This window comes from Myotis nattereri (assembly GCF_964212035.1).
Source record: "Myotis nattereri genome assembly, chromosome: 1".
In the NCBI taxonomy this organism is placed as follows: domain Eukaryota; kingdom Metazoa; phylum Chordata; class Mammalia; order Chiroptera; family Vespertilionidae; genus Myotis; species Myotis nattereri.
Window position 1 is genome coordinate 172,069,689 of NC_138075.1, and position 24,793 is coordinate 172,094,481.

The 24,793-nt window shown below is 39.4% G+C and overlaps 1 protein-coding gene across 1 annotated transcript in view; it reads left to right on the forward strand.

Moving 5' to 3' along the window:
- Nucleotides 1–24,793, forward strand: part of FAM13A (family with sequence similarity 13 member A) — a 250,247-nt gene that overhangs the window by 18,629 nt on the left and 206,825 nt on the right. The window contains exons 3-4 of the mRNA XM_081109434.1: nt 2,948–3,157; nt 21,481–21,658. Coding sequence (XP_080965560.1) covers nt 2,948–3,157; nt 21,481–21,658 — 388 coding nt within the window. The remainder of the gene's footprint in view (nt 1–2,947; nt 3,158–21,480; nt 21,659–24,793) is intronic.

Below are 24,793 nucleotides of genomic sequence, written 5' to 3' on the forward strand. Positions count from 1 at the left end.
CGAAAGGGGAGTGTGTGGACATGTGGTGTGTGTGTGTGTGTGTGTGTGTGTGTGTGTGTGTGTGTGTGAGTGTTAGGGATAGTTAGATCCTTCAGGACTTTCGGGGGCTGGTGGACTTGGCTCTCCTAGATGGAGAGCCCCTGCTACAGCTGAAATCACTCCCTGAGGGGCCAGCTCTGACAGAAACCACACCATCTTGAAGAGGTCCAGCCTCCCCACCACCCAGACTGGCCTCAGACACCACCCTGAACCCTACAGGCACTCTGATCAAAGACCTGCTACCTCAGCTGCAGACCCACGGACACCAGGACTGCAGCATCCCTGGACGTGGGCTCCTGTGGGTCCCAGAGTATGTCCCCACCCACCAGACCACTGCGTAGTTCCTGGGCACCGGTGTCCCACTGGCCAGCCTCAGACTGTGCTCACTGCCTGCCAAGCCTGCAGCATTAGCCCCAGGCACTGCACGTCTTGGTGCCTGGACCCTTCGTGAGAGCAAAAATGGGGAGATAGAGAAACAGCCTCCAAATGAAAGAAAAAGAGGACTCGTGAGAAAGGGAACTAAATGAAACAGAGGCGTGCTATATGTCAGAAAAAGAATTCAGACTAAGGGTCATACAATTCCTACACCAGCTGGATGAGAAAACCAACAACTTATGTAAGAATTAAGAGGAAATAAAAAGCAATACAGCTACAATAAAACCATGATGGAAGGTTTCAACTATAAGAAGTAGACTATAAGAAGCAGAGTACCGAATTAGTGAATTAGAAGATAGGGCAGAAAAACACACCCAATCCGAGCAGCAATTGGAGAAAAAAATTAGAAAGCAGGAGGAGAGCCTAAGGGAGCTTTGGAACAACATGAAACAAAGTAACATACGGATAAGAAGGGTGCCAGAATGACAAGAAGAGGAGCAAGGATTAGAAAGCCTATTTGAAGAAATAATGACAGAATACTTCCCTGATTTGGGGAAGAAAAAAGTCACACAAGAACAGATAGTCCCAAACAAGATGAACCCAAAAAGACACACACCAAGACACTTCTTAATTACAATGGCAAATATTAACGACAAAGAGAGAATCTTAAAGTCTGCAAGAGAGAAACAGAGAGTTACCTACAAAGGATCTCCCATTAGATTATCAAATGATTTCTCAACAGAAACACATCAGGCCAGAAGGGAATGGAATGAAGTATACAAAGTGATGCAAAGCAAAGGACTGAATCCAAAAATACTCTATCCTGAAAGGCTATCATTCAAAGTTGCAGACTCGACCCCTAGTGTGGGGACATGCGGGACGCTGCTGGTGGATGATTCTCTCTCATCACTCATGTTTCTATCTCTCCCTCTCTGAAATCAATAAAATATATTTTAATAAAAACAAAAACAAAAAAAAGAGCAAGACAGTTTAGCAGGTAAGAGAAAGAAGTCAGGGCTGATATAAACAAACCCTTCCATCTAAATAATTAATATAGGAGTTAATGCTATGTCATTGCTCAAGTTCACGACTGGGTTCTCAAAGAAGAGTGGCAAGTTGAGTCCTTGGGTTACTCTTTCTCAGAATGATTGCTTCTGACACTTCTCACATTCCTTCATGGTCTGACTCACTTGTTTAAGTGGTGTGTCATCTCCTCAGACGCAGCACACTGAGCTGAAAGTCATTATCTTCTGCCTAAACTAGCCATTGTCCCTTACCCCACTTCGCCTTGTTCTTGACAGTGCTTTTCTTTCTGGATTTCTTATTTTCACACCTTACCTTTCAACTCCTATTCTTCCTTACTTCCCTTTTGTGCTAAGTTACCAAATCACGTTTATATTCCCCTTTTCACTTTCTTCCCACCGTACGTTCTGTCTGATTGCCTCACCGTTGAATATGGTTTCCAGAAGGCAAGTTCTCTGCCCTCTCCATTCCCCACTTGTTCTCTAGGAGGTCTTTCTCAAACCTTGATTACATCGTGTTCCCCTCCTGTGCTCCCCCACTCCCCACTTGAAAATGTGCTCCAGTGATAAAGTCTGAAGTCTTTAAGTTGGCATTCATGGCCCTATCCCATTTCTTCCATTTATTACCCCATCCCTGTTTGACCTAAACATTCCACATTTTTATCTGTCTATCTTTCTTTATTCTGTCCTGTCTCTGCTTAATTCATATATTTGTTCTTTTTGTCAGGGATAAATCAAAGTTTTGTGTGTTTTGTTGCTTAATCCTTTTGGGGCCCCCTTAAGAAAAAGAATACAAAATTAAAAATACTAAATTAGGGACAGAGCACTGGAAAGGACCCAAACAAATGAGGGACCCTGAAACTTAAACTACAGTAGTTTCACATATGTCAGCCCCAACCCTTCTATCTTGCCTATATTTTAGTCAAAAATTGTGCAAAGGAGCCAAAGGTTTCCTCCATGAAGCTTTTGGTTGACCCCCGCCAAGACTAATATCACCTGTTAGTTGAAGGCAAGGATCTTGTCTTATACTACTTTATGGTCTCATAGAGTCTTATACCTTAAATTTAGTGATTATTAAAAAAAACACTACTTCTTAATTAAATTGTTACAAAAATAATCACATAGAGTTGAGAAGTTTCTTACATACATGTTATTTTTTTTTTTAAATAGTTGTTCTCAAAATGCTAAGCTGTTATTGGGGCCCAAGGTAAGTTTGTTATGTACTAGCTAAGATTATATGAATGAAATTTCTTTGTAGAACCGTTTATGTTTTGTGGTTGTATATGTTCTAACATCATTTTTAGAGGTCAGCTTTTATAACAGTTATATATGCTCTTTTGTTGGTATGTTGTAGACATAAGATGTATTTTAGGAAAACATTTTTGCAAAATATGAAACTTGGTTGTTATATAGTATTCAAAGAATCCTGTCCTGAGAGTTATTTATTTTTGTTGTTGTCCTTTTGAACTTGTATCTGTAAGAGACCTCTGTCTATTTCCTCACTGTTCCAGGACTCACCCAGGAAGGCCTTTTTAGGGTGAATGGCAACATGAAGGTGGTGGAGCAGCTGCGCCTGAAGTTCGAGAGCGGCGTGCCCGTGGAGCTCCGGGAGGATGGCGACGTGTGTGCAGCGGCCAGTCTGTTAAAGCTCTTCCTGAGGGAGCTGCCCGAGAGTGTGATCCCCACGGCCTTGCGTCCTCGGTTCCTTCAGCTCTTTCAGGGTTAGTGCAGTAAATCCTTTCATCAATTAAACAATTTCATCTTCCAGTTAAAACTAAACTTTTAGCACTTGCTGGTTGGGCTTAGTGGATAAGATCTTTGGCCTGCAGACTGAAGGGTCCCGAATTCAATTCTGGTCAAGGGCACATGCTTGGGGTATTGGCTCGATTCCCCAATGTGGGGGGTGCATGTAGGAGGCAGCCAATCAATGCTTCTCTCTCATCATTGATATTTCTATCTCTCTCTCTCCTTCTCCCTTCCTCTCTGAAATCAATAAAAATATATTTTTAAAAAAACGGAACTTTTAAATATTAACCATTTTAATTTTAAATATTTAAACTGGAAATATTAAAATGAGCTTTTACATATTTGTCATCTCTCTATAATCACCATCTTGCTATTTTACTCTAGGCCCCCATCCTCTACCCTAAAATAATACTAAACTGATTATGAATACCATTACTAAGTGGAATTCCTAAGACTGTTGGTATAGGGATACTTCAGTAACATAATACTAAGAATGCTTTGAGGCCAAAGAATTCTTTTCTGACTAATGATTGCCATAGGAGTGAGAATAGGACATTAAATCTGTGTAGGAAATAATAAGTGAACTGTATTTGGTTAGTGACCTTTGAAACTGACAAGTTACTTCTTTTTCTTATAAATAAAATTGAATCCTAAGATAATTGTATTAATTCTATGAGGCAAAATTGATTTATGATTGTAGTATTAAGTAATTTTAAATGAAGAAACTTTTTTTTTATTCTCACCCATGGATGATTTTAGTGATATTTTTTAAATTAAATCTTTATTGTTGAGATTATTACATTTGTTCCTCTTTTATCCCCCCATAACTCCCCTCCTCCCAGTTCCCACCCCACCCTCCACCCTCACTCCCCACCCACGTCCTCATCCATAGGTGCACGATTTTTGTCCAGTCTCTTCCCGCATCTCCCACACCCCTTTCCCCCCCCCCAAGAATAGTCAGTCCATTCCCTTTCTATGTCCCTGATTCTATTATGATCACCAGATTATTTATTCACTTGATTCTTAGATTCACTTGTTGATAGATGCATGTTTGTTGTTCATAATTTGTATCTTTACCTTTTTCTTCTTCTTCCTCTTCTTAAAGGATACCTTTCAGCATTTCATATAATCCTGGTTTGGTGGTGATGAACTCCTTTAGCTTTTCCTTATCTGTGAAGCTCTTTATCTGACCTTCAGTTCTGAATGATAGCTTTGCTGGATAAAGTAATCTTGGTTGTAGGTTCTTGGTATTCATCACTTTGAATATTTCTTGCCACTCCCTTCTGGCCTGCAAAGTTTCTGTTGAGAAATCAGCTGACAGTCGTATGGGTATTCCCTTGTAGGTAACTGACTTTCTTTCTCTTGCTTCTTTTAAGATTCTCTCTTTGTCTTTTGCTCTTGGCATTTTAATTATGATGTGTCTTGGTGTGGTCCTCTTTGGATTCCTTTTGTTTGGGGTTCTCTGCGCTTCCTGGACTTGTAAGTCTATTTCTTTCACCAGGTGGGGGAAGTTTTCTGTCATTATTTCTTCAAATAGGTTTTCAATATCTTGGTCTCTCTCATCTTCTGGCACCCCTATAATTCTGATGTTGGTACGCTTGAAGCTGTCCCAGAGGCTCCTTACACTATTTTCGGATTCTTTTTTCATTTTGCTTTTCTGGTTGGGTGTTTTTTGTTTCTTCGCATTTCAAATCTTTGACTTGATTCTTGCGCTCCTCTGGTCTGCTGTTGGGAGTCTGTATAGTATTCGTTATTTCAGTCCGTGTATGCTTAATTTCTAGTTGGTTCTTTATCATAACATCGTGGCTCTCATTAGATTTCTTGAGGATCTCACTACATTTATCGGCGGCTTCTAGACAGTTCTTAGGAGACCTTAAAAGTGTGGTTCTGAACTCAATATCTCCATTGACAGTTTTGTCCTGTTTCTTTGTCTCCGCATTTTTTATGCTTTTTTGGTGCACCCCCTAGTGGTCTTTGTGCGCAGTCTTGTTGTAGTTAAGCCTTGATTGTTGTCGGCAATACCGGGGGTGATTTGACCTCCAGGCTAACTGGCTATGAGACGATTTTAGTGATTTTGAGAGAGAAAGGATGAAAGAGAGAGAGAGAGAGAGAGAGAGAGAGAGAGAGAGAGAGAGAGAGAAAGAAAGAAGAAGAGGAAGAGGAAGAGGAAGAGAAAGAGGAGAAAGATCAATTGTCTACCTCCCATACTCACCCCTAACAAGGATTCAACCACAACCAGGCACGTGCCCTGACTGGGAATTGAACTGGCAACCGTTTAGTGCACGAATCACGCCCAGCCACCTGAGCCACACCGGCCAGGGCATAATTTTTTATTTTACTTGTATTCTCTCATGCCTTGAAAACCTCTGGGGCTAGATTTGAGATGTTTTATAAAGTATTAATGGAGTAACTGCTAGTTGTGTAAACTGCTAAGTAGAGGGAATAAGGTATCAGATTGTGTAACCTCTGTAAAAATAAACTTCTCTCTTTAATATGTCAGGTAGAAAATAAAGACTTACTCTTACTGAGGGCACATCTGGTCGCTCTAAAGCTAGAGATGTCAATGCTCGTTACAGACTCACTGAAAGAAGTTACAGTATTCTCATCTCCCCTCTTCTACTACACATTGATATCTAATGAAATTTTTTTGCTATAATTTCCTTAATAAAGACTACCCTGCTTTCATATTTGTCCTCATAATAACAGGTTAGTTTTCCAGATACTCTGTCACAACGCAATGCCAGATTTATTTATTTTTTAATGTCTGGACCTTCAGATTATATCCTGTAAAAGAGCAAGCTATCTCCAAATTAAATAGCTTAAAATTCTTAGATCAAGATCCAATTTTTCATGCTAAGGAGGATAGAATTCTGGAGCCTCCACAAAGTATTTTTCAGACCTTTGAGCTGATAAGAATCTGAACGCTGCCCGAGCATCCCTGCTGTGGGGCAGCCTTTGGTTTTGTAGACAATGGGCCTTCTGTGGAAGAGCACATTTACACTGTCACTTTCTAACAGGAGCTGTCTGGTTTATGAAGATGAGATGATTATTATGTTTTTAGAATATCTGCACACCAGTTATTTATCGAAAGCTATCTAAAAGTTGATTTCTGTTCAAACGTTTTGCTCCTGTCACAGTCCTGGTGTGGATGATCTAGTTAAGAGATCATCTTTTTCTGTTTTCATGTGAAGGTTATCTCTGATTGCAAGGTCTTGCCTTCCTTGATTGAGGTTTTTAAAGTAATTATCTCAGTTTGGCCATATTCCATGCCTTGGATCCTTTATTCTTATCTTGGTGGGCCAGTAATATATGTTTTCTCTTTTTATAGCCTCGGATGTGCTTGGGGAATAGATATGAGTTGCAAACAATAAAAAGACTTTAGGATAGGATTAATTTAATTTAGGATTAACTAGAAATCCCTTTATGTGAATGTTCCCTACTGAAAAATCTGTAATATAAGTGCAAATATTTCTATCCCATAATTGGATATGGAAGGGCCACCCTGGCAAAGGGGGTTTGTCAAACTGTCATGAGTGGAAATTAATAAATTAGGAAGTTCTGAGAGAAGGTTGAATTAGCACCAAGGAGAGCTGATGCAGACTATGCTTTGCCAAGCCCCAAAGCAGCTATTATTCTTTAGGAATTCAAATCTTTTCTATTTGTACCTAGGGTGGGGCCTTTACTTATAAAATGCGTCAGCCTGTTAGACCTGATCTTTTGTCCTGAAAGGAAGAAGCAGTCTTCCGCTTTCTAGGAACCTTCAGTGGCTGACTAATGTGCTCTCTCTCCCTTCAGGTGAATTTGGGACTCAGCCCAAAGACTCATGCTATTAGCTTGGTAGGATCAGATGTATGCTCTTTGTGGGGTCTTTTTTTTTTTTTTTTTTTTTGTAATCTAATTTTTCTTTTATTTTTTTATTTCAAGAAAAACAATTTTAAGTATAAATGTTTATCTCAGCAACCCAGATGTTTTTGTGTGTTGTTTTTTTTATTGATTTTTTAGAGAGGAAGGGAAAGAGAGAGAGAGTTAGAAACATCAGTGAGAGAGAAACATTGATCAGTTGCCTTCTGCATGCCCCCTACTGGGGATGTGCCCGCAACCAAGGTACATGCCCTTGACTGGAATCAAACCTGGGACCCTTGAGTCTGCAGGCCGACGCTCTATCCACTGAACCAAACCGGTTAGGTCCAGCTGTTTTTATTTAAGAAAAAAGAGAGATTCTGATGTGCCGTCCAGACAACTGGTCAGTTAATACAAATAATGGAAATGAAGAGGGAAAGTTATTATGGGGCCATGATGAGTAAAATGAATGTCAGTGCTTAGGAGATGGGGGATTAAGGCTGAAGATGTGAATTTCGTAGTCATCCACATAAACTCAACAGTCTTCATACTTAGCATTTTGAATATTATAGCTGTAAAGAGATGGCAGTAAGCTAATTTTATATATCTTTCATCATGCTTTAAGTGCCTATTCTGTGCCAAGATTTCGCTTAGATGATTTATGTATGTGTGGCTTCGAAACCCATTACAGCTACTCCTACAATACAGTTAACCTTCACCAATGCAGGGTTAGGGACACATGTGTGCATGTTCTCCTAAAGTCTCTCCCTTCTTAGAGCACTACTTCTGTGGCCTCAGGTAACCTTAATTGTCTTCTTATAGGCCCTATCTCCAAATACAGTCTCATTGGGGGTAAGTAGGGCTTTGACCTGTGAATTTTGTACAGACAGAATTTAGTGCATAACACAGGGCTTTTAAAAACGTATGACACACCTGGCTGGCATGGCTCAGTGGTTGAGTATCGACCTATGAACCAGCAGGTCCCAGTTCCCGGTCAGTTCCGGGTTGCAAGCTCAGTCCCCAGTATGGGCCATGCAGGAGGCAGCTCATCAATGGCTCTCTCTCATCTCATCCATTATGTTTCTCTCTCTCCCTTCCTCTTTGAAATCAATAAAAATATTACAAAAAAATGTATCACAATTTGGTAAGTGTACAAGTGAAAATTAATTAGTAAAGAGCCTACAGTGGATGCTACTTAGGTGGTCTCTGGGATAGAAATTATTATTACAGAATTGATGTTTTTGTCTTGGAAATCTTTAATGGCTAGCACAGCTAAAAGTAAAGAATGATTCTAAAATCCATGGGAAAAATTTTACTGGGGTGTGTTTTCTTAATTTGTATAGATAATTCTTTATGTTTTTAGTTTATGTTTTAACATTGATTCTCTTTGAGAATTTATTACTTGCAGTGACAATAGATTACCACTGTTTAGTTTAATGTCTAGCAGATGTTTTATTTATATAGTTTAAAACCTAGCAAGTATTTTATTTATATAATCTCTTGATCCCAGCACCAGCCCTAATGTGATATAGGCCCCTTATTTCTTAGCAGATTTTCACTGATTCTCACTTTTTCAACTGGTACTTCACTATAGCCCTGAGCTGCCTCAGTATCCAGGAATCCAGTGATACCCAGAGACTAAGCCTCAGCACTCCTACCTGATAATACACTTGCCCAAATGTGTGTGTGGCGGTGAGCTCCCTAGAGACTGACAGGCTTTGGAACAGTTCTCTCTTCAGTCACTTGCATTCACTTCTAAACGTCTTTGAAATCTCATCTACTTCTGTCTTCTCTGCTGTTTTTGTTGCCCTTGGGTGCTTATGCTTTTTGAACATTATTTTATTGTCATTATAATGGAATCTTGGGAAGAACATGTGATCACTCCTTTAAATGGACATTCTCCTTTGCCTCCCCCTCCCCCATACTTGATTTTAAATGGAACAGAAGTTTATAATAGCTGTGCAAACAATATGTGAGAATAAAGTGTTGTGAGTTTTAGTTTATGAGCGTTTGATAATTTAAACAGCAACTGTTTTTCTGAAGAAAAGCACCCTGATAGTAGGGCCATTTTAATGAGTACTGTGTCTAATTGTAAAGACATCTAATTTAATAAGCTGACTTGTGCTTGAGTCTTGAGTTCTGCTTTTTTCATTATCTGAGGAATTCACTCAGAAAGTTTGAGTCAAGCTTGTCTTTATCCATACTGCATATCATGATGACACTTGCATTGCTTGCAATCAGCTGAGTGGTTTTTACCTTGCAGATGTTGGCTAGTTACAATACTAGTTACGTCATCACTCTTTGGATAGGATGAGCTCCATGGGAAGTACATGACATTTTTCCTCCCCTAACTTAATTCCTTCTTACTGAGAAACTCCTTTTCTTTTGAAATTATTCAACCTTCACAAATTTCTGTGTCTATGAAAAACAATCATATTAAACTCCAAGTTTAAGCCCTTTCATTTTCAATTTGTGCCTTTTAGGCATTTGATAAGCAATAACAAGTATATAAACGATTCTTTTCTTCTGGATAAAAATCTAAATGTAGAAAAGAATTAAAAGGTTGCCACTGGCGTATCTGCCCAAGGTGCCAATCATTCAGATTGTGAAACCTGCACTGGAATGAGTTGCAGATGTGGTGCCAGGAAGCCCAGGTTTCCACATGTGACTCCATACATTGTGATGACATTCCAGTTGGTTCGCTTCCTGCAAATCCACGTGACAGGAAAAACCTTACTTGTGTTTATGATACTCTGTGATCTCTAAGATTGTATATCCTGATAACTAGATGACCTTTTCTGTACAGAGCACATATATAAATCTTTTTTTTTCCTTTGATGCTATGAGATAGTTATAAGTAATGAGTGGGATTATGCAAATTCTGAATGAGAAGCCTTGGCTAAGCAAAATTCTGCATTAGAGCTGGTCTTGAAGTATGTGTGTGCGTGTGTGCATGTGTGCCTGTAAATTTGTTGAAGTCTTTCATCTCCTGTCCTCTATTCAGTTCTCTATTCTTGACAGATTATACCTTTACAATTATTTTATTGTCATTTTAGTGAGTCATTAGGAGAAAAGTAGATAAACTTATCTTTAGCTGTAACTTCTCTGACTTTTTTCCCCCTATTCTTGATTCTAAAGCCAACAGAATTTCTTTTAAGAGGTTTGAGATATAATTTATACATCATAAAATTGACCCATAAAATATATGATTTAGTGATTCTTAGTGTATTCACAGAGTGCAGTTATCACCACATCTGGTTTTAGAACATTCATTTCAAACTGGAAGTGTATTAGCAGACACTCCCCATTCTTTCCTCAACCTCCCCGCTGCCCCTCCACGTCCCCCAGCCCTAGGCAGTCCGTCTATATAGATTGCCTATTATGGGCATTTCCTATAAATGAATCACACACCATGTGGTTTTCTTGTGACTGGCTTCTTTCACTTAGTATAAGTTACAAGGTCCATTCTTGTTAGAACATAGATCAGCACTTCCTTTTTATGGCTGGTTAATATTCCCTTGCATGACTGTACCACACTTTTGTTATCCATTCATTCATTGATAGACTTTGGGCCTTTTTCACCTTTTGGCTATTATGAATAATGCTGTTATGAACACGTATTTACATGGTGTTATATGGGCATAACCTTTCAACTAGCTGTGCTGTTATGAACACTTATCTACAAATTCTTATGTGGGTATGTGCTTTCATTTCTCTTGAGTAACTACCTAGGAGTGGATTTGCTGGGTCAAATGGTAACTTTATGTTTAACATTTAAGGAACAATATTCCCAAGTAATTGAACTATTATACATTCCCATCAGTAATGAATGAGAGTTTTAATTTCTCTACATCCCCCCAACACCTGTTGTTATCTGTATTTTTTTATTTTAGGCAATAGAATTTTGTAGTAGCAGGAAGATTATGGGCCTGCAGAGGAGGAAGGGAGAGGAGACTAAGTCCCTTCAAGGCCAAGAGATAAGGTCTATTAGAGATTTTTGGAATTAATTGTTATGAACTGAGTGAAATCCTCAGTAAATTCTGCATTTTTCACTCATGCTTTTATGTGAATATCTTATTTGGATTGAGCTGGAAGAGAGTACAGCCAACAAATGAATTATTTAAAAAAAATATGCAACTTGTGCTCTCTTCGGCAGCACATACACTAAAATTGGAAAGATACAGAGAAGATTAACGTGAACCCCGTGCAAGGATGACATGCAAATTCGTGAAGCATTCCATATTTAAAAAAAAAAAAAGGTATCCAACTTGTATTTATAGAAGGTCAATTCACTTAAAAGAAATATTGAAAATTTTCTTAAAGAATATCAAATTGAAAGTATGTCAAATGATTAGCTTGCTGGTCACCCGTAAATCTGTCCTAATTCCATTCAGCTGCATTGTAAACACCTACTTTTCTGAACCCATGGACATACTCAATTTTTGCATTGAGTCCATAAATAAATTTGAAGACTTAAGGGAGAAAGAAGAGACCTTCAAAGTAGACTTAAATAACTCTGGGCTTAACTCTGGGCTTCATGGTTTAATTCAAAGGACACCAACTCAGTCCACTTACAGCTTGAGCAGCGTCAGCTGAATCTTGAGGAAAGGATAAGTGGTGATATGTTTTCCCTATTAACTACTTAGTAAGTAGTGTGTCACTCCCCCCCCCACACACACACACACACACACACTTAATATAGCACTAGATTCATAGGGAAAGCCAAGAAGCTAAGTTTTATTTAGCTGGGATAGTGCCTTATTGTTCAAGATTAGCATGTTATATATTCAGAGGCTCCCCTTTCTGTGTGCTGTGGTGATTTTTCCTGTTCTCCTGTGTACTGGCATCCCATATAAACATGTTCTTCATCTGTTAAATGCTTGTCTAACAGCTAACCTAGATTTGATCTTCCATTTTGGAAATTTAGATAGACTATTTTATATGTTTCTTATATTTTTATCTGTGCCACCTGTTTCCCCTGACAAGCATGCAGCACTCAGTAAATGCCCTCAGAACAGATTAGCTGACCTACTATTTACGTATCATCAGGAGTTAGTTTTTGTTACAGGGCTGAAATGCAAAGCCTCACTAATTCTCTGTTCGGCCTGCAGGCCTTTGCCTACATGTTACTTTGAGCAGATACTAATTGTGTGGGTCAGCATGCAGGTTCATTCTGGGAGCAGGAGTTAAGTGTGGATCCTGGCTAATTTAGCAATACACACACTTCTGCATCTAATCAGAATCTAATCAGAATGGTAAGATTGGTAGTTTCATTAATAGTGTCTAAGAATAGACTAATTAATTTTTATTAGTCACTTTATCATCTCGCCCTTTGAGAAATTTGTGTGGGGCCTCTGAGAAAGAACTTTGTCATGGTCAAGGGTTACGAGAGAGCTATAAAAACATAGCCTCTCGTTTTACATGGAAAAGTACAAATTCCATTAGTTATAAGATGTGATTATGAAGCTTCTCGTCACTCGAAAGAAATGATTCTACTTCTGGAGAATGAAATGCAGAGGCAGTTTGTGATTGCTTTTCCCATTCTTCTGCAAATGCATATTTAGAAAGTATGTAATTCACGTTTTTTATTCTCACTATTTTTAGAAAACATTTTGTGCCCGACATTCTTGTAGGCTCTTATTAAAATGTTGTTCCCCACACACACACATATCCCAGGACCTAAGAAGCTATAATGTATTAGGGTTCCTACCCAATACTATTCATCAATTTTGCTTGTCGATTCAGAAAACATTTTAAAAATATTGACATGTATGAAACAGCTAATTCTGTTAGAGTGCGTTGATCAACTCATGTGCTCTGAGGTTGGACTGCCCGGATTTGAACTGCAGTTGAGCTCTGCGGTGGTTGTGTGGACATGGACAAGTTTTCATCTCTGTTTCAGTCTAGTTGTCTCTAAGTGGGATGAGATTCCTGTTGCCGCTTTACCACAAACTTAGTGACTTAAAACAGCAAGCATACGTTTATTATCTCATAGTGTGAAGGCTCAGCTAGTTTCTCTCTTCAGCTCTCACAAGACTAAAATCAAGGTGTATGTTGGCCTGAGTTCTTACCCGACCAGACTCACTCAGGTCGTTAGCAGTCTTCAGTGCCATGTGGTTGTAGGACTGAGGTCCCTGTGTCCTTGCTGGCGTCTCCTCAGTTTCTAGGAGCTGTCCACATCCCTGAGCTTGTGCCCTCTCTTTATCTCCAAAGTCAGCAACAGCTCATTGTTCTGTCTAATCAATTAGCAAGTTTTCATAAATCCTTTTGTGAAGCTTAATGAGGAAATAAAAAGCTACTTCAATAAATCTGGCGCCATGAAGCTAAGTATTTTGCTTGTTTTAATGGCTGACCTTCTCATGACTTTGAGATATATTGTGGTAGAGATTAGCATTCAGTTTGTTTGTTTTTTCTCCTTGAGGCTAAAATTGTAAGTTCAGTATAACTTCATGGCCAGTGAAAAGTTAGAGCACGTGACAAGCACTAGGATAAATGTCCAGATTAGAGTTAGGTGTCACCCCTCATGTGATCTGGGTCCAGCATTACTGGTTATGCTTATCATCTTTTTTAACGAGAGCAAATACTTGTCACCTGGTTCACTGGTTGCTGCTTACTCTGGAACAGAAGTTTTTATGGTACAGTCTTCTTTAAGTGCTGACTAATTTTCTCTGTGTACTGTGTAGATGCTGCTAGTTGAGTGTCCGTGTCTTTGCTTGAGAAATGGGTCAAATTTAGCCAAGAATGAATGAAAACTTTCAAGAAAACTTGAATAATTTGAAGTGACACTTTTCCCTAAAAGAGCAAGTTTGTTCTTGTCCTAGGAAAAGGTTGATGTTAAGGAAAATGATGACTATTTCAGTTATTAACCATTATTCCATCTGCAAAGTTTTCTTAAACTTTCCAGACCCATGAATTAACACATTCTAATTTTGATTCCAATTCATAGAAATAACTTCAGGTTTCAAGTAGTTAAAATATTTTAAACAGCTTCAGAGATACATGTACTTCCATTTCTGAGGCCCTTCTGTGGAATTTCATTGCTGAGTATCCTTACTCTCCCACCATCAAATAACCCTTTTCTTATCATTTAAATAACTCTCTTTGATCCAACTCCAACTTAACACTTTGAACCAGCTAGTTCTTTAAATAGATTAAATTATTCCACATTTCTTTCAGATATATTCGAGATATAGGAGTCTCTTAATTCCTATGCTAGTTTGTCTTACTGTGTCTTAAAAGTGTGTCATAAGTGTGTATCAGTCTATTAAAGCTATCTTTTTTTTCAATCCTCACCCGAGGATATTTTTTTCCATTGATTTTTTAGAGAGAGTGGTAGGGAAGGATATGCAGAAAGAAAGAGAAACATTGCTATGTGAGAGACACATGGATTGGTTGCCTCTCACACATGCCCCTACTGAGCAAACCTGTAACTGGTACCTGCCCTTGACCAAGAATAGGAACCACAACTCTTTGGTACATGGGCCGATGCTCTAACCACTTACCAACACTGGCCAGGGCTAAAACTATTTCTTAACCACTTTTTATATGCAAGGAATTTATTGAGGGGCTTTAAGAGACATTTAAAACTGAACCTCCAACTCTGAGCTCACATTTGCCAGTTTTGTGGATTTTTATTTTTTAACTTAAACTGCCTATAAACATCAGACACATTCTCAGTGAGGCCTTCCTGAAAATCTTATTTATAATTTCAGTCACCATCCCTCACCAGGCTGGTACTCCCAGCTCCCCTAGCCCTGTTACTATATTTATTGTTTAACATCTTACCTACTAGACTCTAAGCTCCATGAAGGTAGGGCTTGGTTTGTTTGCTTGCTGCTGCATCACAAATGCCTAGAATTTTGCCTAGCATAGAATAAACCACTCAATAAAGACTTCTTGAATGATTGTTTCATACATGTATTTTACATAGATAAAACAACTTACATATGTAGAACAAACAAGACACGTTTAAACTTTATCCAGAACCTGCGCATGTCTTACCATCTCACTGCCATCAGCCTCTGGTCCAGGGACGGCTGGCTTTTACTTTTCTGGACTGTCACAGTAGTCCCCTACCTCGTCGCCCTGCTTTCGACCTGACCTTGCCCCTTAGAGCCTAGATTCAGCACAGCAGCCCGAGTGGCCCCTAAAGTCACATCCCCCCACAGCTCAAAACCCTCACTCAGGGTGGCAGCAGGGAGGGGGGGGGCATTGCTTAAAATAAGACTGTGTTGGCTGGCCCTAGTCCTCCCCGACACTGTCTCCTGACTTTATTTTCTACTACTCTCCCACCTCTACCACGTGGCCCCAGCCCCAAGGCCCCTTCAGGGCCCCCTTTTCATTGCTTAGAATGCACTTCCCTCTTCCCTTCAGCTCTCTGCTTAGCGGTCCCCATATTAGAGAGGCCTCCCCTGACCCCTGACTGTGTTTCATGAAATAGCATTCCCCACCCCTGCATAACGCAGCTTTATTTCCCCTTACCCTGCTTTATATTTCTTCATAGCACTTATGTTACTGATCGTTTGATTGTCTCTCCCCTTGATTTGAATATGTTTCATAAAAGCATGATTTTTTTTTTGTTCAGTGCTGTATCTTCAGCGTTGTCAGACACATAGAAAACACCTGGAAATATTATAGTGTGCAATAAGTATATATCATGAATTAATGTGTATTAATTCATAGAAGTACTGCTAATTCTTTTTTATAATGTGAAAACTCGAGGGAGCCATTGTAATTACCAACATAAATGCAAGAACATGAGTGAATAGGTAGTATTTATTATATTTAGGTATCAGCAAATCAAAAGATAATGAAAGTAATAATAAAGTAATTATTATGAACTGTGTTTCTCACAAACACGAAAAGGCATCTGCTTATTAGGCACATTTGCACCCAGACTCCCAGACTCAGTGCTTTGCTGGGCATTCTCCTACATTCTCCTACAGGCTTCTCCAAAGGAGTCGAGCCGTGGTGATTCTCTCGTGTATGAAGTCTTGCTGTAATGGTGCTATTTACCACATATTTCTGGAAAGCAGTGCAAACTGCAGATTCTCAGTATGTTAGCACATAATTAATCAGTATGAAAAGAAGTGAGAAGAAATATGCTAATAAAGAAAGGCCTTTACTGCACTGTCAGTATGTTTAAAGAAAGATTCAGGAGGTCCATTGTGACTATTGAAGGTTTGAATGCGGTATGTAAAACCACTGAAGTAGAGGACACTCAAGATTCTCGCCCAGTGAGTGAATCAGTGAATCCATCTTCCATCAGAGGAAATGGAAGTTTGGGAGCATAGAATGAGATGAAGATAAGACATATTTTCCTCAATTACTTCTGTTTTTTTGAGAATATGTTTAGTGATTCTTCCATTCATGCCATAAAGGATTTAATATTATTTTAATAAGCTTGAGAGTCTCTGAATATATCTGTTTCCATTTCCATTATTTGTCCATTTTATTTCCTTGGGAAGATTATTTATTGCATTTCAAAAATTGGAAGTAAATTATGAAAATGTTACATTTTTAAGGATGCTATTGTCATAAATTCATAACTATTTGAGAATTTATTTTATTTGATGAGGTGTCTTCGCATGCAAGGGTTTGAAATTTCATGTCAGACCGAGGCCAGTGGCCCATTCATTTCCAGGGCTGTTGGAATTCTGTTGCTTGTACCCTTAAATGTGCACTTTTATATTTTTTTAACTTTATATTTTTAAATATTTACAGGTGTTTAATCTTAACTTTTATTGTTCCTATTCTCTATGTACATATAGAGGTTAATTTGTTCTTTGCAAAGCAGTATTATTTATATGTAAACTTGTAGTTTCATACAATAACCCAACAATTTCACTCTTCAATGTATACCCCAAGATACACTCTGTACATGTACACCAGGAGTTATGTACAAAAATGATCCTTGATGCACTGTCCCCAGGAAGTATTTGAAACAATCCAAATAACCTTTAAGAGGGGAGTGGATAAACTGTGATAAGGCAGAATGGAATATTATACAACGAATGAATATTGTAAAATGTACTGCAGCCTCTTGTAATAACGCAAATGAAGCTTAGTAATAAATTTCTTCCAGCAATAACTTTTTATTATAAAGACAACTCAAACATAAACATAGAGTCACAATGGAAGCAGGAAAATGATGAGCAAGGAAGTCGGGATGGTGTAAACCGCAGTTGTAAACAGAGAAAACACACCCATGAAAACATCGAGACTCACTTTGGATTAATCACTGTAAAAAAAAAAAAAAGCAAAATAGAATTACATTTTCTCTTCATAGTTATTTATCACTCTAATATACAGATATGAGAAATGGTTAGTCTTTAATTAGTTTTAATAACCTCCAAATGTAATTATTCCCCTTTCTTACTTCTGGTCAAGTAAATCTCGACTCTGCTAGTCAAGATCTTTATGCAGTGGGAAGAATGCCATCATAAGCAACATACTGAAGCAGGGGATCCCTCGGGGGTGAGGACGACGGGGCCCCAACGCGCTAGGGCGTCTGCATGCACGACCCCGGGGACCAGGTTCATTGACGCAGATCCGTTTAATTGAGGAACTACAGGGGTATATATAGCATGAGGGGACCAATCAGAGGGAGACACGTTGCTATAGGCAACCAATCAGAGGGAGACACGTTGCTATAGGCGACCAATCAGAGGGAGACACATTGCTATAGGCGACCAATCAGAGGGAGACACGTTGCTATAGGCGACCAATCAGAGGGAGACACGTTGCTATAGGCGACCAATGGCTGAAAGGCTGGGGTACTATGCATGTGGCTCTAGGAGTTAGTTCAGGCGGGCATTGCTACTTCCTGGTGTGCCAAGGAAGCATGTCATGGTGGAGTGTGCTCACACCATTGCAACAGCCACAGCGCTGAGACATACTTCCTGAGCTCTACTACATCTCCCCCTTCCTTTCTAATTAGCGCCAAAGCAAAGGAGTTGTCACTACTCAGAAGGATATAGAAGGGTGGCCTTATAGATGGGTAAAAGGAGTAGCAGAGGCACGTGCCACTGGAAACTGGGAACACCAACTGGCATGAGAACGCCAGGGTGAGGTATCACAGTCCACAGTCCTTATCTGTGTGCACCCGCGCTACCAGCTGTGATGATAGCACACACCAACAAGAATAACGTTCCTGCCGACGGGTTCCCCTCTGGCGCCATGCGCGCGGCTTGGTCTTGTAGAGCCTTGATGTCACCCCAGGTGATGGGGTGAGGTCATCGGTGTCTAGGTCGTCTCCGCCATCGGGGCTGGTTCTCTTCTATGGTCAGGTCCTCCATTTCCTCCACGGGGGGCGATGGTGGCGATCTACGGCTCATCGCTGGTGGTGTAGGGTTTGACGTCACGAGCAGGGATCCACGCGGGACTTTTGTAGCCTTCTGGAAAAATACAAGCAAACCCTCTCCCCTGGGTTAAGAGCGGGTCGGGGCCTTTCCAGGCTCCAGTGAGTGGGTCTCTCCACCAGACCAAAGGAGAATAAATTGACTGGACTATTTTGACAGTAGAGAAGGGAGTATATTATAGCTCTGAGTTCTCCTACTTGTGCTGAGCCTTGATAAGGATATCTAAGGTAAGTGGGGTTGGTGGAAGTTTTAGGGGATTTTATTATTACTGCACAGTAATGCTTCCCCGCGTCAGTGAAGGCACTGGGTGCCCTTTGAGGGAGCCGTTGACAGTTGGAGGTGGAATGCGGGAGTTGGTGCCCTTTGAGGGAGCTGTTGACAGTTGGAGGTGGAATGCGGGAGTTGGTGCCCTTTAAGGGAGCCTTTGACAGTTGGAGGTGGAATGCGGGAGTTGGTGCCCTTTAAGGGAGCCTTTGACAGTTGAAGGTGGAATGCGGGAGTTGGTGCCCTTTGCAGCAGCCGTTGACAGTTGACAGTGGAATGGAGGAGTTGGTGGTGCCTTTTGCAAATCCCACCGACAGTAACAAAACCATGACGGTTTGGGAGCTGAGCCCAGGGTGGAGGGAGGGATGGAGACACAGCTTCCGGGCAACGGGGCCGGAATGTCAGAGAAGGGGGTAACGGTTTTTCCTTGTGGACCTCAGCGGGTCGAATCCTTTTCAAGACCTTCTCCCAAGTGGAGGGGTCCCAAATGGGGCTTCAATTAACCATGGATTGGACTGTAATAGATACTCCCAATGAGTTTGGAGTTCCTTTACAGTGACCTTAACTTGCCTGCTCTGCAGTAAGGCGTGGAGCGCGCACGCTTGTGGCGCTCTCGCCGAAGGGGGAAAGTTTCCCATTTTACTGTAGAGGGTCGCTCACCCGTCCAGCCATTCCGGGGGCCCCACGTTCGGGCGCCAGATGAAGCAGGGGATCCCTCGGGGGTGAGGACGACGGGGCCCCAACGCGCTAGGGCGTCTGCATGCACGACCCCGGGGACCAGGTTCATTGACGCAGATCCGTTTAATTGAGGAACTACAGGGGTATATATAGCATGAGGGGACCAATCAGAGGGAGACACGTTGCTATAGGCAACCAATCAGAGGGAGACACGTTGCTATAGGCGACCAATCAGAGGGAGACACATTGCTATAGGCGACCAATCAGAGGGAGACACGTTGCTATAGGCGACCAATCAGAGGGAGACACGTTGCTATAGGCGACCAATGGCTGAAAGGCTGGGGTACTATGCATGTGGCTCTAGGAGTTAGTTCAGGCGGGCATTGCTACTTCCTGGTGTGCCAAGGAAGCATGTCATGGTGGAGTGTGCTCACACCATTGCAACAGCCACAGCGCTGAGACATACTTCCTGAGCTCTACTACAACATACTACATGGATTATCAAAGTATTTGAATATGATTTATTTCATTTTTAAAAGTAACTTAATATGAAAAGCCTCTATTATCAAGAAATCTATTTCACCCTAAAAATTAGTTTATTGGATCACATTGTTTGTGGTCAGTAAGAAATAATAATTCTAATTATAATAGAATGTTTTGCAAAACAGTTCTAACAAAGATGGAAATCTACACGTTTCTGGCATTGCTGTTTAGTAGCATCACTTGTTCTAACATTTATAAAGGTGAACTGGGCTCGTATTAAAGGCATTTCATTTCAGCCTCAGTGTGGTCATAAAACCACACCTCAATGGAGTTAAAGTAAAAGGAGCTATTAATACTTACTTATAGCATTTAGTATGTGTCAATCACTCTTTTAAGTACTTTACAAGTATTTCATTTAATCCCCATCACAACCCAATAAGATAGTTAATATTACCATTTAAAAATAAGGAAACAATTTAGTAAAGTCTAAGGTCACATAGGTACAGCAGTCTAGTCTCCCCGTATTCGAGGAGGATACATACAACCCACCCCCCCACCAGTGGATGCCTGAAACCAGCAGATAGTACCTAACCCTATACATACGATGTTTTTTCCTATACATTTATACCTATGGTAAATTTATAAATTAGGCACAGTAAGATATTAACAACAGTAATAACAAATAATAAAATAGACCAATCATGCTATACTGTAATAAAAATTTTGTGAATTTGCACGCTCTCTCTCTCTCTCTCTCTCTCCAGTAATTTTTTATATTTTCAGTCCAGACTTATTTCTGTGTAATTTTTTCCTTTCTTTCAATAAATGGCTCGGTGTTACTCATTACAGGGGGTCGGTCCCCTGCTAAAGTCTCCGTGTAGGCTCAATGCTTTCTGGAGCAGCACTGTTGTTGTTGTCCATTGGAACTTGTTTTCTGTTCACGTGTTCTACCCTGAAGCCATTTAATGCTTTTCCATCTTAACTAAGCACTTATATACTGTGGCCATAACTTTTGGAGTTTGAGGTGCAAGGGAAAACTAGCATGAATTCCTTTGTACTTCTTCACAATTTCAGGAATACAAGGTTTGTTCTTACTATAGTAGATCATAGGAACCTCAGATATGATTTTTCTTAAGTCAAGAACTTTCATCTTTTCACTTAAAGGAACCCATTTCATGCAGTGAATAAAGCTCTTGGTTTTCAGCATGTCTTGAATAAGTTAGGAATTCTTTAACATTTCAAAAAGTTAAATGCTTAAGGAGCATAGGAAAAGCAAACGTGAGTGCCCTTTTTTGTTTTGTTGTGTTAATCCTCACCCAAGGATTCTGTTGATGATAGGGAGAGGAGAAGAGAGAGGGAAGGACAGAGAGGAACACCTGTGAGAGAAACACATCGAGACTGGTTACCTCCTGCAGAGCCCCTACCAGGGCCCTGGCTGGGGAGGGGCCTGCAGCCAAGGTACTCGCCCTTGACTGGAATCGAAACCGAAACCAGAATTTTGGTCCGCAGGCCGACACTCTATCCATTGAGCCAAACCGTAGGCCCTTTTTGATGGCCTATCTCAATCTTTAGGAATCTTTTTTCTGAATAAAGTGTTAGAATTTAAATATCTGTGTATTTTTGTTATTGTCGCAGTGAAATGTGCCTGAGTACATTTTTATTTTTCTTTTCAGATGACACAAATGATGCTCAGGAGAATAGCTTAAGAGCCTTAATAAAAGAGCTGCCAGACATGCACTACTGCCTCCTCAAGTACCTCTGCCAGTTCTTGACAAAGGTAGCCGAGCACCATGTGCAGAATCGCATGAATGTCCACAATCTCGCCACTGTGTTTGGGCCCAATTGCTTTCAGTAAGTCAGTGGAGTTTGCTTTAAATATTATCACATACCCCTTTTCTTTTAGCATTGCCTAAAATGACTGGGATGTAGATGCCTACTATTTCAAACCAGAAAGTCAACCAATTCTGTTGGAGAAGTTCCATCTTGCTATTGAGCATTTTAGCCTCATTTTTTTGTCCCAATTTTTAAGAAAGCAGATAATACCCTCTATGAAGCCATCATTTGTAATATTTCAAACAACCTTATTTAAAATTCTGAAAATAAGCTTTACTTTCACTAAAAAAGGGCATTAAAAAATTTAATCTGAAACATTGATTAGCAGAAAGGAAAGGAAAACGATGTAGGGCATAATTTCTTTAATAGTGATAAAGTTCAAAACATTGCTAATGGATGGAAAATTACAAGCGGAATATGTCAGTGACAGAAAAATGTAACCTCAGCTACATTTATTTATTTTCTAGGAATAAACTAGACTAGAAATAAACTAGTATTCTGTGGTGGGTGCTACATCACTAGCCACAAGAATTTTTGTAAAGCTTTATATTTTATTTTCCCTTTTATTCCTGAAAGCTCTTTAAAGTATGAAACATGATCTTGCAATCCAGGGACTTTGCTTTTCACTCTCCTATCAATCCCTGCTGATATAAAACACATTCCTTCTAGTTATAAAGAAAGAGACAGAGAGAGAACACTCCTCACACTTTAAAGGGTCTCAGAAGTTCTCAGGAAGTTTTTTGTTTTTTCCTTAGTAGTGTATCTGCTTATCCACTCCATTAGTCTGCAGACCCATTCAGCTGCCCAGAACTAGTAATTTTACAGCGGGAGAACCACTGTCTAAATATAAACTCTGGCTTAGATCATAGTGGCTACAGGCTTCAGGACCTTTGTAACCTACTAGAGGGAGAAGTTCTGCCTTAATAATGATCCCCTTTGTAACCTTAGATATTTAAATTTTAAATAACAGCATTTCATAGGATATGTTAGGGTCTCATAAATAAATGTCTCAAACACAGGCTCCACTAATTCTTATCTTACTCAGGAGCTCTATGGTAGTAAAAAAGCTGTATTTCCTTTTATGTTTATCTGCAGAGTAAACTTTGGTAACTTGCATCTAAGAACTAAAGGTAAGTAGAAAATATTACTCATCAATTTTGAAACCCTAGGTTCTAGAAGAGGTGAAAGCAAATTGCAAGTAGAATGCTTATTTAATACCACACAGATGCATATCTCATTGCTGGCTTACTGGATTGGGCTTGATCTGGAATTTCTGACAACCTGCTTCAATTAGTCAAAATATCAAATAAGTGATGAGTTTTTATTATAGAGTCTACTAATGATTATAGCTTAACAATTTTTTATTGCGATAAAATATACATAACAGGTCTGGTGGGTGTGCTCAGTGGTTAGAACAGCCGTGGGCAAACTACGGCCCGCGGGCCGGATCCGGCCCGTTTGAAATGAATAAAACTAAAAAAAAAAGACCGTACCCTTTTATGTAATGATGTGTACTTTGAATTTATATTAGTTCACACAAACACTCCATCCATGCTTTTGTTCCGGCCCTCCGGTCCAGTTTAAGAACCCATTGTGGCCCTCGAGACAAAAAGTTTGCCCACCCCTGGGTTAGAACGTCAGCTCTTGCACTGAAGCATCGTGGGTTAGATTCACAGTCAAGGGCACATCCCTGGGTTGCAGGTTCTATCCCCAGCCCTGGTCAGGGCACATGTGGGAGGCAACCAATCAATGTATCTCTTTCACATCAATGTTTCTTTCTCTCCCCTCCCTTCCACTCTCTTTATTTATTTATTTTTTTAGAACCTTCCACTCTCTTTAAAAATCAGTGGAAAAAATATCCTCGGATGAGGATTAAAACACACACACACACACGTATATAACAAAATTTACCATTTTAACCATTTTTAAATATACAGTTCAGTGGCACTAAGTACATTCCTATTGCTCTGATCTATTAATTGGTATGTATTTCTAAACTTATGGATGTAGACGTCACTACCAGGTCCTTTTCTCATTGAAATAGGCTATAATAATTGTAACATATAGTGTATATCGAGCACTTAGAAAGTACTGTACTGTCTCATTTATCTAATTGATTCTAAAGAGGTAGAAATGGTTATTTTTTTCTTGAAGTTCCTCTAACTACATCAGGGAAAAGTAGACACTTCAACTCTAGTGATCACAGTTAGTCCGTCTACACTATGTTATAAAAATGGTCAGTGAAAAGCTGCTATTCAAGGACAAGTCTCACCATGAACCACTAAAAGACAAACAAAGGCAATACTTTCCTTAATAACTAATGTGAATACACTATATAGTCAATAGATGAGGAAGATTTATTTCTAATAGATATGGGAACATACTTACGAAATAATTTTTAAAATAATATAAAATTTTAGATACAAAATAATGTCTATGAAATATATAACCATATAAATGAAAAGAAATACACAAACAATATATGATTGTTTGGTTTTCTGGATGCTGGGCTTCTAGGTGACTCTTCTTTTTTAAAAAATATATTTTTATATTTAAATTTATTTATTTTAAAAATTTTTTATTTGATTTCTGAGAGAGAGTGAGTGATAGAAATATCAATGATGAGATAGTGTGAAATTTTCTATACTTTATCTATTTAACTATTGATGAGCACTGAAGTTGTTGTCATTAAAAAAAAAAACAACCAGTTACTGTATATGGTGCCAGGGGGGTATTGGAAATACAGGGAGAACACTTTATAAAATATATGATTGTCTAACCACTATGCTGTACACCTGAAACCAATACAAAATAATATTAAAAGTAAACTGTTATTGAAAAACAAAACAAAACAATTTAACCATCAATTAAAAAATGGTTAAAAACAAAGCAGTTGCAGTGAACCTCGAGTGTGACTCGATGTACACGTGCAACTGTTTCTTTAGAATGATGTCCTAGAAGTGGACCTGTGCCACTGAAGAGTTTACACTTTTTATAATATACTATGGCAATAATATAATGATGTTTTTATAGTATAAAATGATAATATAATGTCTTATAGCATAATATTTTCATAATATACTGTGGCATAGTAATAAGTATTTTTCTATGAAAAATTCATCAAACTTTAGACTGTAAACTATATATTTTCTA